At 38.3% G+C, this 13,185-nt stretch overlaps 1 protein-coding gene across 1 annotated transcript in view; it reads left to right on the forward strand.

Moving 5' to 3' along the window:
* The first annotated feature begins 8,291 nt into the window (after positions 1 to 8,291).
* CCDC192 (coiled-coil domain containing 192) overlaps positions 8,292 to 13,185 on the forward strand; it is a 176,167-nt gene continuing 171,273 nt past the window's right edge. The window contains exon 1 of the mRNA XM_045571118.1: positions 8,292 to 8,514. Within this exon, the coding sequence (XP_045427074.1) occupies positions 8,453 to 8,514 (62 nt within the window). The 5' untranslated portion in view covers positions 8,292 to 8,452. The remainder of the gene's footprint in view (positions 8,515 to 13,185) is intronic.

The raw sequence follows: 13,185 nt of genomic DNA on the forward strand, positions 1-13,185 counted from the left end.
CAAAGTTATCTCATTTTAATCATTTTTTTTAAACTATTGTAAGGAAGATATTTCATTATTAAATATTTGGTAATTGTTTCCAGTAGCGCAGATTGGAAGATGATTCCTGGAAGGCCATAACCATCATCTGATAAATAACAAATAGTAAATCTTTTTAATAATATGGCATTTTTTTCTTGTAAATATGCTTCTGAAAGGGGCATGGCAATGTAATTGCTATATGTTTATATATTTTTGAAAAATATATTTTATTGATTTTTTTTCAGAGAGGAAGAGAGAGGGATAGAGAGTTAGAAACATCAATGAGAGAGAGTCATCAATCAGCTGCCTCTTGCACACCTCCCACTGGGGATGTGCCCTCAACCAAGGTACATTTGACTGGAATCAAACCTGGGACCTTTCAGTCTGCAGGCAGACACTCTATCCACTGAGCCAAACCGGTTTCGGCAGTATCTTTATATTTTTATTTGTAATCTTTACAGTTGTAATATAGTCCATAAACGTTTATTTAATTACTAAAATTCAGAAATCAATTCAGAAGTTATTGTGTTTTTACCAGGACATTTATATAACAGCAAATAATAAATAGTATGTTAGTTGTAGCTAAAAATTAAGAATGATGTCTGTTAAGGCACTTAATCATGCTTTTTGCATCTTTAATTCTCTTAAATCATTTTCTTTCTTTTACCTCAAATTGCTGCTCAGTCTTGGGATTTATTGGTCATGTAACTTCTTTTGCTAATGCAGGTCAGGATGGCCCAAATAATCCTTTGTAAATTATAGCAAAAGTGATATATTTGAAGTAGGTATGTCGCTCTATCTTACCAGTTTCTGGGACTCACACTTGCTGAATTGCTTTCAAATTCAGCAAGCATCTCACAAACCTCACTGAATCATAAATAATAATCAACATCTTACAAGCACAGCAATAATTCATTGCATTGAGATGTGTTGGTAGGTTGTGAGCATAATGAACACTAAGAACACTGACAAAAGCACTTGCCTTTTTGAGTTGGTCTATTTAAAACCCTTTTCCTGGTGTTTGACTTGCCACACATGAAACCTTTCCAGGGATCAAATTTCTTCCCCTTTGCCTGTGTTTCAATTAATAACTCTCTTCTTCCCTAAAATTAAAGCTACAAATACAACCGTTCTCAACACTTTTTTAGTTATTTCCGTTTTCCTGACTTTTGAATAATTTCCATATGTTTTCTATGAAGCAAATTCTGTCTGTCCTGTGCTGAAATGGGCAGATTCTAAGAAGAATTTTTTTCTCCATCAGGCTGATGGCTCAGAGTGATTAATAGTTTTAGAATAGCGAACAAAACGTTCCCTGCATTGAGGACATACAGATGGTGCTGATTGTCTTTCCTGCCTGTCATTTACTTTCCACTCACATTCACATCAGGTCCTGGAGTGCTGTCATCTTGGTGGAGGATAACGGTGAGGATGTGACCTCCGAGTAAGGAAGCAACTTGTTGGTCGTGTTTAGACTCTGGTACTTGGAGTTGAGAACTCAGCAGCCTAGCATTAGCACTTTTGTAAGGGACATACATGTACTTTTTTTTTTTTAAATCACATATCTATTCTCTCCTGATTCTGAATTTTCTAATCTCTCCTTTAATGTTCTATGCATTTTAGGGAAGGTATAGAAACTCTCAAAATCCATGTCCATCTGTGCAAGCACCACACACACACACACACACACACACACACACACACACTCAGTATCTAACAGAGTGCCTGGCACAGAGTCAGTATTCAATCAAGGGAATAAACTCAATGAATGCTGGAAAAAATAAATGAATAACTAATGAAATAAACTACATTGAAATCTGAAGAAACATTTCAGTGAAATTTTGAATTGATCAAGATGTTTTGTTTTGTTGCTGGTTCTATGAAGGTAAAGAAAAAGACTCAAAATTCTTTGCAATAGAGAGATTAAAGTTAATCATTTTTAAGTTAAATAAACACATCATTAGACATAAAAATATTAAAGTCATTTCTAAACTATTAAAAAACATTAAACTCATTTCTAAACCACATTGATTGGTAATTTCATAAACATAATAAGATTAGTGAGTATAAAGTATTTTAATGATAATAATATATTCTGAAAATAAAGTATATGTAAGCTACTATTAGTTACTGATTATTGACTTTATAGTTTTGTATAACACAGAGATTCTCAAATTACATTTCAGATAACAATTATAAGTGTCCTTCTCACCCTTTCTTTAACATTTTGTTTCCCTTTATGGTATATACCTTATTAAGAAAGAATAGAAATACAGAAACAGGGAAATAATGACCTATGAGTTTTAATAATAAATTAATCTTATTGAATATTTTCCTAGTCTATATAATATGAAAAATATGTAAAGCACTTAAATGATAACACCCTATATTAGTAAGACATGATCGCTATTATTTCTATCATTAAATAATCAAATAAGAAATACGTATGTGAATTATACACAGATTATATATGCAAATGTACACCTGCATTGGATGGTGTTGGAGACTCCTTAATATATTTCATCCTTCCCCACTATGAGGTAGCCACAGAATTTGAATGGAATCCATCCCACCCCCAGTTCTAATCCTTTTCCATTGCCACAATGTTTGGTTTGGGTGTGGGCATATATTTCAAATTTAAGTCAATTAACATTTGCCAGGTGTACTGATCCAGCTATTTAGAATCACCCGATTAGAATAAAACATATGACTTTTGTTCCAAGGTTATGGAAAGCAACCCTCTTTCTCTATCTTTAGTCACGAACAAAGTCACCTCCAGTCTCAGTTACCACTGGCAGCCATTCTATGCCCACGAGGAAAGCAAGCCTTCAGAAGAAGCCAGTCCTGTTGACAGAGGAATGGCAAGATGGAAAGATACTGTGTGTGCTGATAACATCACTGATTAACTCTGAAGAACCTTGAAACTTCTGGACCTTCTTCTAGTCCCATGAGCCAGCATTACTTATAACTTAACTACTATGAGTTGCTCTTTCTGTCACCTGTGAAATATCTTTCACAGCACAGTATACATCAAAACATGTTCATTCATTTGGCTGTGAGCCACGAGAAAATCCTAGTAGAGATGACTTTTCTGAAAATGGCTTAAGATTCCCTACCATCATCTTGTTAAAGTTTTATTTATTTGACACTAGATTCTATACTAGGATGAGAACATTATTAAAGAAATAAAAATGTAATACTTGGATAAATTATAGTATTTAACACTATGGTTAATGAATCTCTAAGAAATTTTAATAGTGACATAAAGATCATAGATTCTATTGAGCTTAGAGTAGCAAAGCATTAGGGGAAAAAACCCATGAAGGATATTTTAAAATATAGTAACAATAGAAACAACCTAAAAGAGAAATTTCTCAATAGTATACCAGTCTAACAAATATGTCTAGGAACTATGGCTTTTATTATTATTATTATTGATTTCAGAGACAAAGCGAGAGGGAGAGGGAAACATCAATGATGAGAATCATTAATCGGCTGCTTCCTGCACGCCCCCTACTGGGGATTGAGCCTGCAACCTGGGCATGTGCCCTGGACCAGAATCGAACCTGTGACCTTTCAGTCCACAGGCCAATGCTCTATCCACTGAGCCAAACTGGCGAGGGCTAGTAACTATGGCTTTTAAAAATTATACCAATATCTAGCATTCTGATAGGCTCATCCATAATAGTTAATACTTTTAAATGAATAAATCTCAAGAAGTGAAGAAGTGTAAGAAAACACTTGAGAGTGAGAATCATTGATTGGTTACGTCCTACACTGGGAACTGAGCCCACAATCCTGGCATGTGCCTTGACCAGGAAGCAAACCAGGACCGCTTGGTTCATAGGTCGGCACTCTACCACTGAGTCACATTAGCTGGTGAAGGTTGTCTTTTGTTACTGCTACTTAGCATGTTTTTATGACATTGGCCCTGAACCACTGGCTAGAACACTCTTCCCTGCAAAAGTTCCTGGGCTGCTTCCTTCCCATGCTTTATGTCTTAGTTCTTTTTATAGCTTGCTCCTAGTTGTGCACCCTTGTTGTATTTTCTGTACAGAACTAGTCCCTGTCTGAAATCACCTCCTGTACTTGTTTGATTGCCTCCGTGGACTAGAGTATGAAATTTAAAGTCTGGCAACTTTGTCTTGTTTACCACTGTACCAGCATCGAGAATAGTACCTGTCACGCAGCCAAGCCTCACTAAGCATTTGTCAGGTAAATAAATAAGCAAACGATAGCTAGAAATTCAACTGTTTCATCCATTCTTCTCTCTTATTTGAGACCCAAAGTCCTGGGATCAAGTTGCTAAGTAGCCAAGTTCAGATGCTGTGCAGTCCTTTGTCTGGACAGGGATTTTCCTTCCTTTGGTTATAGAGTGGGGCAAAAGTAGATCTACAGTTGTTCTTATGGAAAATAATACAATAATTAATACATAATAGTACAAGAATAAACACTGTGTATATGAATTTACTGTTCTTTCAAAGCAGAATGTATTGGGAGAGGCAATTCCCAGGGGAAATTAAGATTTCCTATGCTCACTGTAGTACACACTGTAAGGAGGGAGAAGTAAGGTATATCTTCTTGCCATTAAAAATGCCATAGATGAAAAGTTTGCATTCCTGCCCATCAATTAACAGCTTTCAATTTCATTCCTTTGCTTCCTGAAGAAAGCCTTTAGGACCTGGGCTAGGTAAGTCTCTCTGCTCACACTGATAAACATTCCTCTCCATTAAAATAGGCAGGAAGCCTGGAGATAATTAGACCCTCCTGTGTCAAGCAATCAGCAGCACAGGGAAGAGGTCACAAATAAACAATGATAAAGGAGCTGGCTAATTCTTGAGAGAAACAGAAGGAAAACCCCTGCAATCAGCTGAAAAGTGTTTTGGTTGCTGTGGTATATAGACTGATCTGTTATTTGTATAATGTAACTTTGGTTTCTGTCTCACCATCACCATCTTTTCTTGTCCTCCTCCAGCAAAGACACACCCAGACACCCAGGCATAGGCATAGTCATCTTATGTTCTTCACAAAAAAAGCATAGTGAACTTCCCTCAATCAATTCTGTAAAAGCAGTCCCTTACCTCCACAAGAGGAACACCTATGAGGTATTTCTTTTTGCTTTTATTTCTTTACTAGAGGCCCAGTGCATGAATTTGTGCACTGATGGGGTCCCTCAGCCTGGCCTGCACCCTCTCACAATCCAGGACACCTCAGAGATGTAGCAGTGCACGAAGCGGCAGGTGGTCAAGGAGGAGCCCAAGCTGGGGCAGGCGCCACACAGCTCCCGCTCATCCCAGCCCCACTGCACCTACTGCTGACTTCTCTCAGTAGTGCTGCTGTGGAGGCAGGAGAGCCGCTGCACCTGCACTCTCCAGCCATGAGTACAGCTTCTGGCTGAGCAGCACTCCTGCTATGGGAGCACACTGACCACCAGGGGGCAGCTCCTGTTTGGTCATTTGGTTATTGGGTTGCTTAGGCTTTTATATAGAGAGACTAGAGGCCTGGTGCACAAATTCATGCACAGGTGGGGTCCTTCAGCCTGGCCAGCAATTGAGACCTGTTGGGGGCTGGGTGGTTGGGGGGAGGGACCACAGGAGGTTGGCTGGCTGTCCCCCCCCCCCCCCATTGGGGCCAAATGGGGAAGCTGGCCAGGGGGAGAGAGGAGGGGCCGAAGGAGGTTGAGCATCTGCCCCTGGTGGTCAGTGTGCATCACAGCAACTGGTCGACTGGTCATTCCTGTTGTTTAGTTGTAACAGTTGCTTAGGCTTTTAAATTATAGATAGCTTTTTTTCAATGCTTGGGGTATGTCAAGTTTAAAGAGCCCTTCAAAAATCCAAGTCCTGCTTCCTTTATTCTTTTTTCAATAGAACATTGATGGCTACTAGAATGATAACTTTGATACAAATATCAGCTCCACAAAATCAGGGACAATAAGGTTTTATTCATGCCTCGCACCATGCTCTAGGACGCAATGAGTTTTCAGTAAACATTTTGTAAATATGTGCATAAACAATGGAAAGCCAGTGGACAGATGAAGGCTACAGGGCTATTTCCCAAGCAGAGATTCTACAGACCTCCACTTTGGCTTTCTCTTCTCTCCTCAGCCCCACATCTTTATTGCAAATCTGCGGTTGATCTGTCTTGATCTTTCCTCAATGCTATTTTTTTTTCTACCTTCCTTTCTGGTCTTACTAATACTTTGTCACCCAACTTTGACAAGGAATCCTGATAAACATTAGCATAACAGCATACCAAGTATGCATATTCCTTGAGATTTTTTTCTTGTTATATGCATATATATGATTTCTGATTCCAAGAAAAGATGCATTTTTGAAAAACCACAAAGTAAGTGTTTAAATTGTGCAGAGTAGTCTACAAGAGACCCAAAGAATCCAGTCTTTTTAATTTAAAGTACTGTTAATAGTGGAAGTGCCAATAATTTATATGTATTTCTAGAAGTGTTTTCTTTTAATCCTCACTGAGGATATGTTTTTATTGATTTTTTTTTTTTTTTGAGAGAGAGAGGGGGGAAGAGAATGAAACATTGATTTGAGAAAGACACATCAATCTATTGCATTCCATCCATGCCCCATGAGGGATTAAACTTACAACCTAAGTGTGTGTCCTAGGAATCAAACCCACAATCTTTTGGTGAGTGGGATGATGCTCTAACCAACTGAGCCACCCAGTCAGGGCTATTTCTAGTTTTGTTATAATATCCCTGTTTACATTAGAGTTAAAGGGGAAAAGTATAGTTTTTCTTAAAATTCAGTTCCAGTTTTAAAAATAAGACCATTCAGTGACTTTCATTCATAAGTACTTTTTCTTAACTTGATCATAAAATAAATTATTGTTAAATTTTATTATTTAGCCTCCTCAGTCAAGAATTCTATAGACCAATATGTCTACGATAAACCTAATTAGTTCACCACCTTCTGAAATCATTCGCCCATAGCATTCATTTAAGGAGAGGTAACAATGGAAAAGTCACTCTATTTTTTTTTTTCAAGGACTTTTTGAAAGTCTATGTTGGTGTCAGCCAATCTCCTCACCTCTCCTTTTGATTAGTGAGATGTAAGATAAGAGCAATAACCATTATAAATAATTAGTGCCTACACTACCTTTCACCAACCATTACTGAGATGACCTTCCTTTCATAAACTATTATGAACCAAATGCCTGGTGAACATCTGCACATTCTTCTATCACATACTAAAGAGTGATCAACTCTGGGGCTGTTTTAATAAGATGGGCTACTAGGGAACAGAACAGAATGTTCGAGCTGGAAGAAATGACAGAACAGCTCAAGTGAGACTTTTATAAATAAGAAAACTAAGGCCTAGACAGGGAGCTGACTTTCTGAATTCTACACCGGCTGCTAACTGGGTGCAGCACTGCAGTCCTTGTCTTTCCGCACCTACCTAATTGTCTGATTTTTCCAGTCATACACCAACTGCTCAAGGTTCATAACTTTACTCCTAGGATTGTTCTACCAAGGGGCTGGTGACTTAAAGTTCCTTTGGGGAAGTAATTGCTAATCACACTCTTTACTAATAATTGGTCAGTTCTAACTATACCCATTACTAGTGAGGTTATTTGATCTATATGCTCTATCCCCAGAAACAAATTCTGTGATTTAAAAAAACTGCTAACCAAGCCAGTTTATTTTGGTTTGGGCTGTGTGACTAGGTTTGGGTGAGCCCAGGAGATAAGGGAGTGATTTTCACCCATAGACTGCAGAGCTCACACATGTACTTCCTGCCAGAGCAGGAAGTGAAATGACTATAGACTGACCTGGATCCACACATGTGTCCGGGAAGAGATGTAGCAAAAGGCTGGGAGCACGTGGCTGCTGGGCAGTGGCTGCAGATGCGTTGTGATAGAGAGCAGAAATCCAGCTAATCGGGCATAATGTAGCACCTCTGCAATGCTGTGTTAAGAAAGAAGTTTTAATTAGGATATGGCCAGGTAGGGTTTCTGTCTGGGGCCAATGGGTCCCAGGGAAAATCATCACAATTAGGGATCTGTGGCAAAAACCCACTGTCAATAAGCCTGTCATCCAGTCCATTTCTGTATCTGCACCTTGCTCTAACAAGCAGTATGGCCATTTCCTTAGCACCGGTCCTGGAGGTAGTAGACTAAGGTTTGAGCACAAAACCACTGCTGCTGGCCACTCTGAATGCTTTTTTCATAAATAATGAGGCAGCGATGCCTCATCTATAGTCATATCTGTGTCTGATTGGTGAGGGGTTTCTGAGGCTTTGCAATTGGGATTTTTTTCCTTTTCTTTGAGAAGTCCTGTCTTTTCCACAACCATTCTGGTCGCCTAGCAACAGAGGACAGCAGAGCAGTGACAGGGATTCTAAAACTCTAGGGAATGGAGATAGTTGATGTCTGTCCCACTGACAGGTTACCCCAGTGGGTCTAACTTGAGATGGGACAATGTTATGGTAGGAGATCTGTGGCCCCAGAGTCTGAAACCCCAGAGAGAATCAGGTGAGTCCACAGCTCTTCCTTTCCCAAAATAATTTATAGGATTTTGAGATAAAGTAGCTTTTTGCTCAGTGCTTCCGGGAAAACCTTTCTGTAGAACCTGGGGGAAAACATTAGACAGACTTTTTGTCCTTTCTTGGGGAATGACTCCATTATGTGAACCAGGCTGTCTTCCCAGATCATAGGGCAGGACTTGAACACACAGTAGGTGTTCAACAAATATTTGTCAAATAAATAAGCTGTCTCTCACTTGCTCTTCTCAAAACCACATCCTCACCCCAACCATTTTACTGGTGAGGGAAGGGAGGTGTGTGTGTGCGCGGGGAGCTAGACGTAGGCCTTTTTTAGAGCCACACCAATAAAATGTCACCTTCACTGCTCTGTTGACAGGAGATATACACAAAAGAAGGCAGGTCATTCCAACACTCCCCAAGTAAAAGCCCAAACCAAATCTAGCTACAAATATGGAAACACAGTTCACCTCTATAATTGGTCTATGGTCAATCACTGGGAAAGTTTCATGTTGGCACCATATTCATTTCCCCTTCAAACATGGAAATACCTTTCATTTTTAATTTTCTTACACACCTTGGATGAGAGCTGGACCCAGCAGGGCAGTATCCTGTGTGTTATGGTCACATCCACCATATCTGCTTTGTAAAGCTTTAAAATGTATTTTTTTTTTTTTATGATATGAAATTGTGGGTCTTGTTTTGTATTTTTACCCTTGAGTCTGCCATCTGTGGGTGATGTGGGAAATTCACAAAGCTCCCCCAAATTTTATGTGAAATGTTTCCAGGTGCAAGAGTGCATGAATCTTAAAAAATTAACCTTCTTGGAGAGGGAGGAAATTTTGTCTGTTTAAGAAAATGAATTTAGCAAACACTCATATTCTTTAAATTTCCCTGGACATTGCACCTAAAGAGACAATATGTCAATGTGCTGACAATTGGAGAGGTGAGCATGTTACCACATGGAAGAAAAATGCCCTGTGATTAACAACTTTGAAATGAATAGCCCAGTGTACAGCCAGCTGGGCAGCCAGGTGGAGAGTCCAACTTTGCTCTCACTGCAGACATCACTGGTGTTTTTGTTTACTGGTATATGAAGCTCGGTGTTCTATGCAAGGAGAGAGCAGGGCTTTGAGGCAGGAGACCGTGGATCTCGCTACCTTGGTTAACCTTTAGGTAGGCTCAGTTCAACTCCTTCACTTCTAAGCAGGAATAAGCTGGTCCCATTATCTACTTGCCTGCCCCACTTTCTTTCCCCTCTTTCTTTCTTCTCTTGCCCTTGAGACAAACCTTCTCCAACATTTTTACAAACCAAATGGGAACTTGCTTCTAAATTGTCAACATAAGGGAAGGGAAGGGAAGGGAAGGCCTGGGATGCAATTAACCTAGAGAATAAAAAAAATTAAAAAAAAAATGCATCTTCCCACGAAACTCTTTCCTATAAAAATTGGGTACTCAATCGTTATATTTTAAAATTTTATTAAAATCATTTATTCAGAGGGACTCAATGGTGACTGATTACCAACTTCAACTCAGCACTAAAACCATAAGGTAAAAGGATTGGAAAACAGAAAGATTTCACTTAAAGGGAGGAATAATGTTTATGTTTGTATCAAACCTGAGAAAAAATAACTATAAGGTTTGCTTACAAGTCATATTATTATTCCCTGCCAGTAGAAATTTAAATAAGTTTTTTCAGTTTTCCCTTGAACAGTAAAGAGAACATTGCAATAAAAACAAGCTTTGTAATATATTTGTTAGTTTTAATTTTTCTCTCAGGCTAATAGGCTTTACAAAGCTTCCCCCCAAATTATGGTACAACATGACTTGTACTGTGTATGCTATGCTGCTATGGATACTCTGAGGCCATGACTCATGACCTTTAAATATTATTGTCAGGAAGCCAAAGGTCTCTCGGTCTCTCTCTCTCTATCTCTCTCTCTCTCTCTCTCTCTCTTTTTTTTTTTTTTTTTTTTTTTTTTTTTTTTAGCTCTCTCACTTTTAAACCAGTAGTTTTGTTTCAGGCTTTATTAAGAGAAGGCAGTATCAAATAGTTTTCTCTTGTATATTTGTAGCACATCTGAATATGAATATGCACATAAGGGTTTTGTACTCAAATGTTTTGTTTTGTTTGGCTTCATTTAGACATACTATGAATTTCTTGTTTGGAATGTCATTGGGTGGCAAAAAATATAAATAAGGTATAGTCCTCATATTCCTATGAAGGTGTCACTGAGAAATGCAAAGACATAAGCAGACAAATAATTATATGCATGGTGAAATTTAATAAGGGATAATAAAACAGAAACATCCAAAAACTACAGAGACAAGAAATACATCTGATTGGTAGGGTCAAAGAGGCAGCTTTTGAAAGTTATGGTATGAGGAATGGATAAGGTTTTGACAAGCAGAGAAGAGAGCTTGACCATTCTAGTTGGAAAAAACAACCTGAGAAAAGGATAAATACATACTCTGGAACTACTGGATAGAGTTTGGTGAAAGTATCAGTTTTGTGAGATGCACTTACTGATAGAAGATAAAATTAGTCAGAAGGCAAGAGGGGTCAGCCTAGTAAGGTCTTTTCATTTGTTGTGTTGTCCATCAACTGTGATAACTCTTTATCGACTTCATGATAAAGAGTTACTGTCAAGTAGAAAGCACCAAAATACTGTTTGTTTGTTTTTATTTAGGTATAGTGCAAGAAAAGTAGTCACAGCAATCAGAACCCCAGTGTGTCCTTTCACTAAGTGGGGATTTCATTAATTTTGTTTAGTAGTCACTGATTACTTTGTGAACATTTTTAAATGAATTTAATTTATTTTTTGAAAAGTGAGAGGCATGCACAGAAATATGGAAATAAAATAATACATTTATTAGGGAGATAGTAGAACAGAATAGTAGAATAAAAGTACCCCTGATCTTTAAAGTAAGGCTTATTGGTTGGCTAAAGTAGAATGAGATTTATTAAGATTTAAGATTTATTAAATCATCTATTTATTCATTCATTGAACAAATATTTATAGACCTTCTTAGTCCTCTTCAGGATGCTAAGAAAAAAAAATTCTATTTTCAAGGAGTTTACATTTTCAGTAGGGAGGACACACAATAAATCTAATAAATAAGCAAAAGATATAGCATGTCAGAAGGTTTTAAGTACTTCAGGTAAAAAATAAGCAAAATGATGAGGATGGATATTTCATTTTCAATGAGGTGCATATGGCAGGCCTCACTGAAAAAGTGATATTTGAGCAAAGAGATGAATAAAGTAGGAAAGAACCAAGTAGACAGGTGTGGAGAAAGTATTTCTGGCAAAGGAATTTGAGATGGGAATCTATATGTGTGGCTGAGGAAGAGTGAGGAGGCCCGTGAAACTTGCAGGGGAGGGGCTGAGAAGGAGAATATTATATAAGGTTAAGAGGGATTCGGATGGAACCCTATGGTGGATGGGAAGGGTGAATGGCAGAGACATCTGTAGAACCTTGTAGACCATTATATGGACTTTGGATTTTATTCTGAGTGACATGAAATCTCTCATTTGAAGGTTCTGAGCACAGGAGTGAAATGATTTTCCTTATGGTTGATGTATGGAAAACAGAATGTAGGGGGCAAAGGTGGAAGCAGAGAGAGCCATTTAGGAGGTTAATTCAATAGCCCAGGCAAGAACTAATGGCAGCTTGAACCAGGGTGTTAACAGTGCCAATGGTGAGGATGATTGGTTATTGAACATATTTTGATGGTAGAGCCAAGAATTTCCTGATGGATTGGATATGGGTTCTGAGACAAAAAAAGGAATCAATATTTTAGCCTAAGCAATGATGTCATCAGCTGAAATGAGGAAGACAGGTAGAGAAGATTTGGGAGTAGGGATCAGGAGTTAGGTTTTAGAAATGTTAAAATTAAGATTTCTGTTCTTATCTAAAAAATAAGATGTGAAATGTCTAGAAGACAACTGAATGAGTAAATCTGGAATTCAAGGAAGAAGTCTGGACTAGAGATATGTATTTGGGAGTGATCAGCATATTGATGATATTGAAAGCCAAGAGGTTGAATGAGATCACCAAGGGAGTGAATGTAACTAGAGAGCAGAGGAAGTTCTAGAGCCCGCCAAAGTCCAGTGCTCAGGGAGATGGGAAAGGACCATCAAAGGAGACAGGAGAGCACAGGAAAGAAACCTAGGACTTTAGGGTGTCCTGGAGCCAAGTGAAGAAAGTATTTCCAGGAGGGAGTGATGAATCATGTCAAAACTCTGAAGTAAGGTGAGTTGTGACAAATGACCCTTGAATGTAGTAATGTGGAGATCACTGGTGAATTCAGTAAGTGCCATTTCTATGGATTATTTTAACAAACTGAATTGAGTGGCTTTAACAAAAATTAGAAGGAAAGGAATTGGAGACAGTGAGCATATAGTTTTGCTATAAAGGTGGGGGGAATATTCAGGCAGAGACTAAAAGGTTAAGGGGGTTTAAGATGCAAAGAATAACAGTATGTTTGGAAACTATTACAAATTATCCGAAAGAAAGAGAGATGAGAGAGAGAGAGAGAGAGAGAGAGAGAGAGAGAGAGAGAGAGAGAGAGAGATTCCCCAAGCGTGCTATTTCATAGGATAATATGCTTCCTACCCTTTACTTCTTTTTTTAGAGGAAAGACGAGATTTCACAGGTTT

The sequence above is a fragment of the Pipistrellus kuhlii genome, unplaced genomic scaffold (genome assembly GCF_014108245.1).
Source record: "Pipistrellus kuhlii isolate mPipKuh1 unplaced genomic scaffold, mPipKuh1.p scaffold_m20_p_4, whole genome shotgun sequence".
Taxonomy (NCBI): Eukaryota; Metazoa; Chordata; class Mammalia; order Chiroptera; family Vespertilionidae; genus Pipistrellus; species Pipistrellus kuhlii.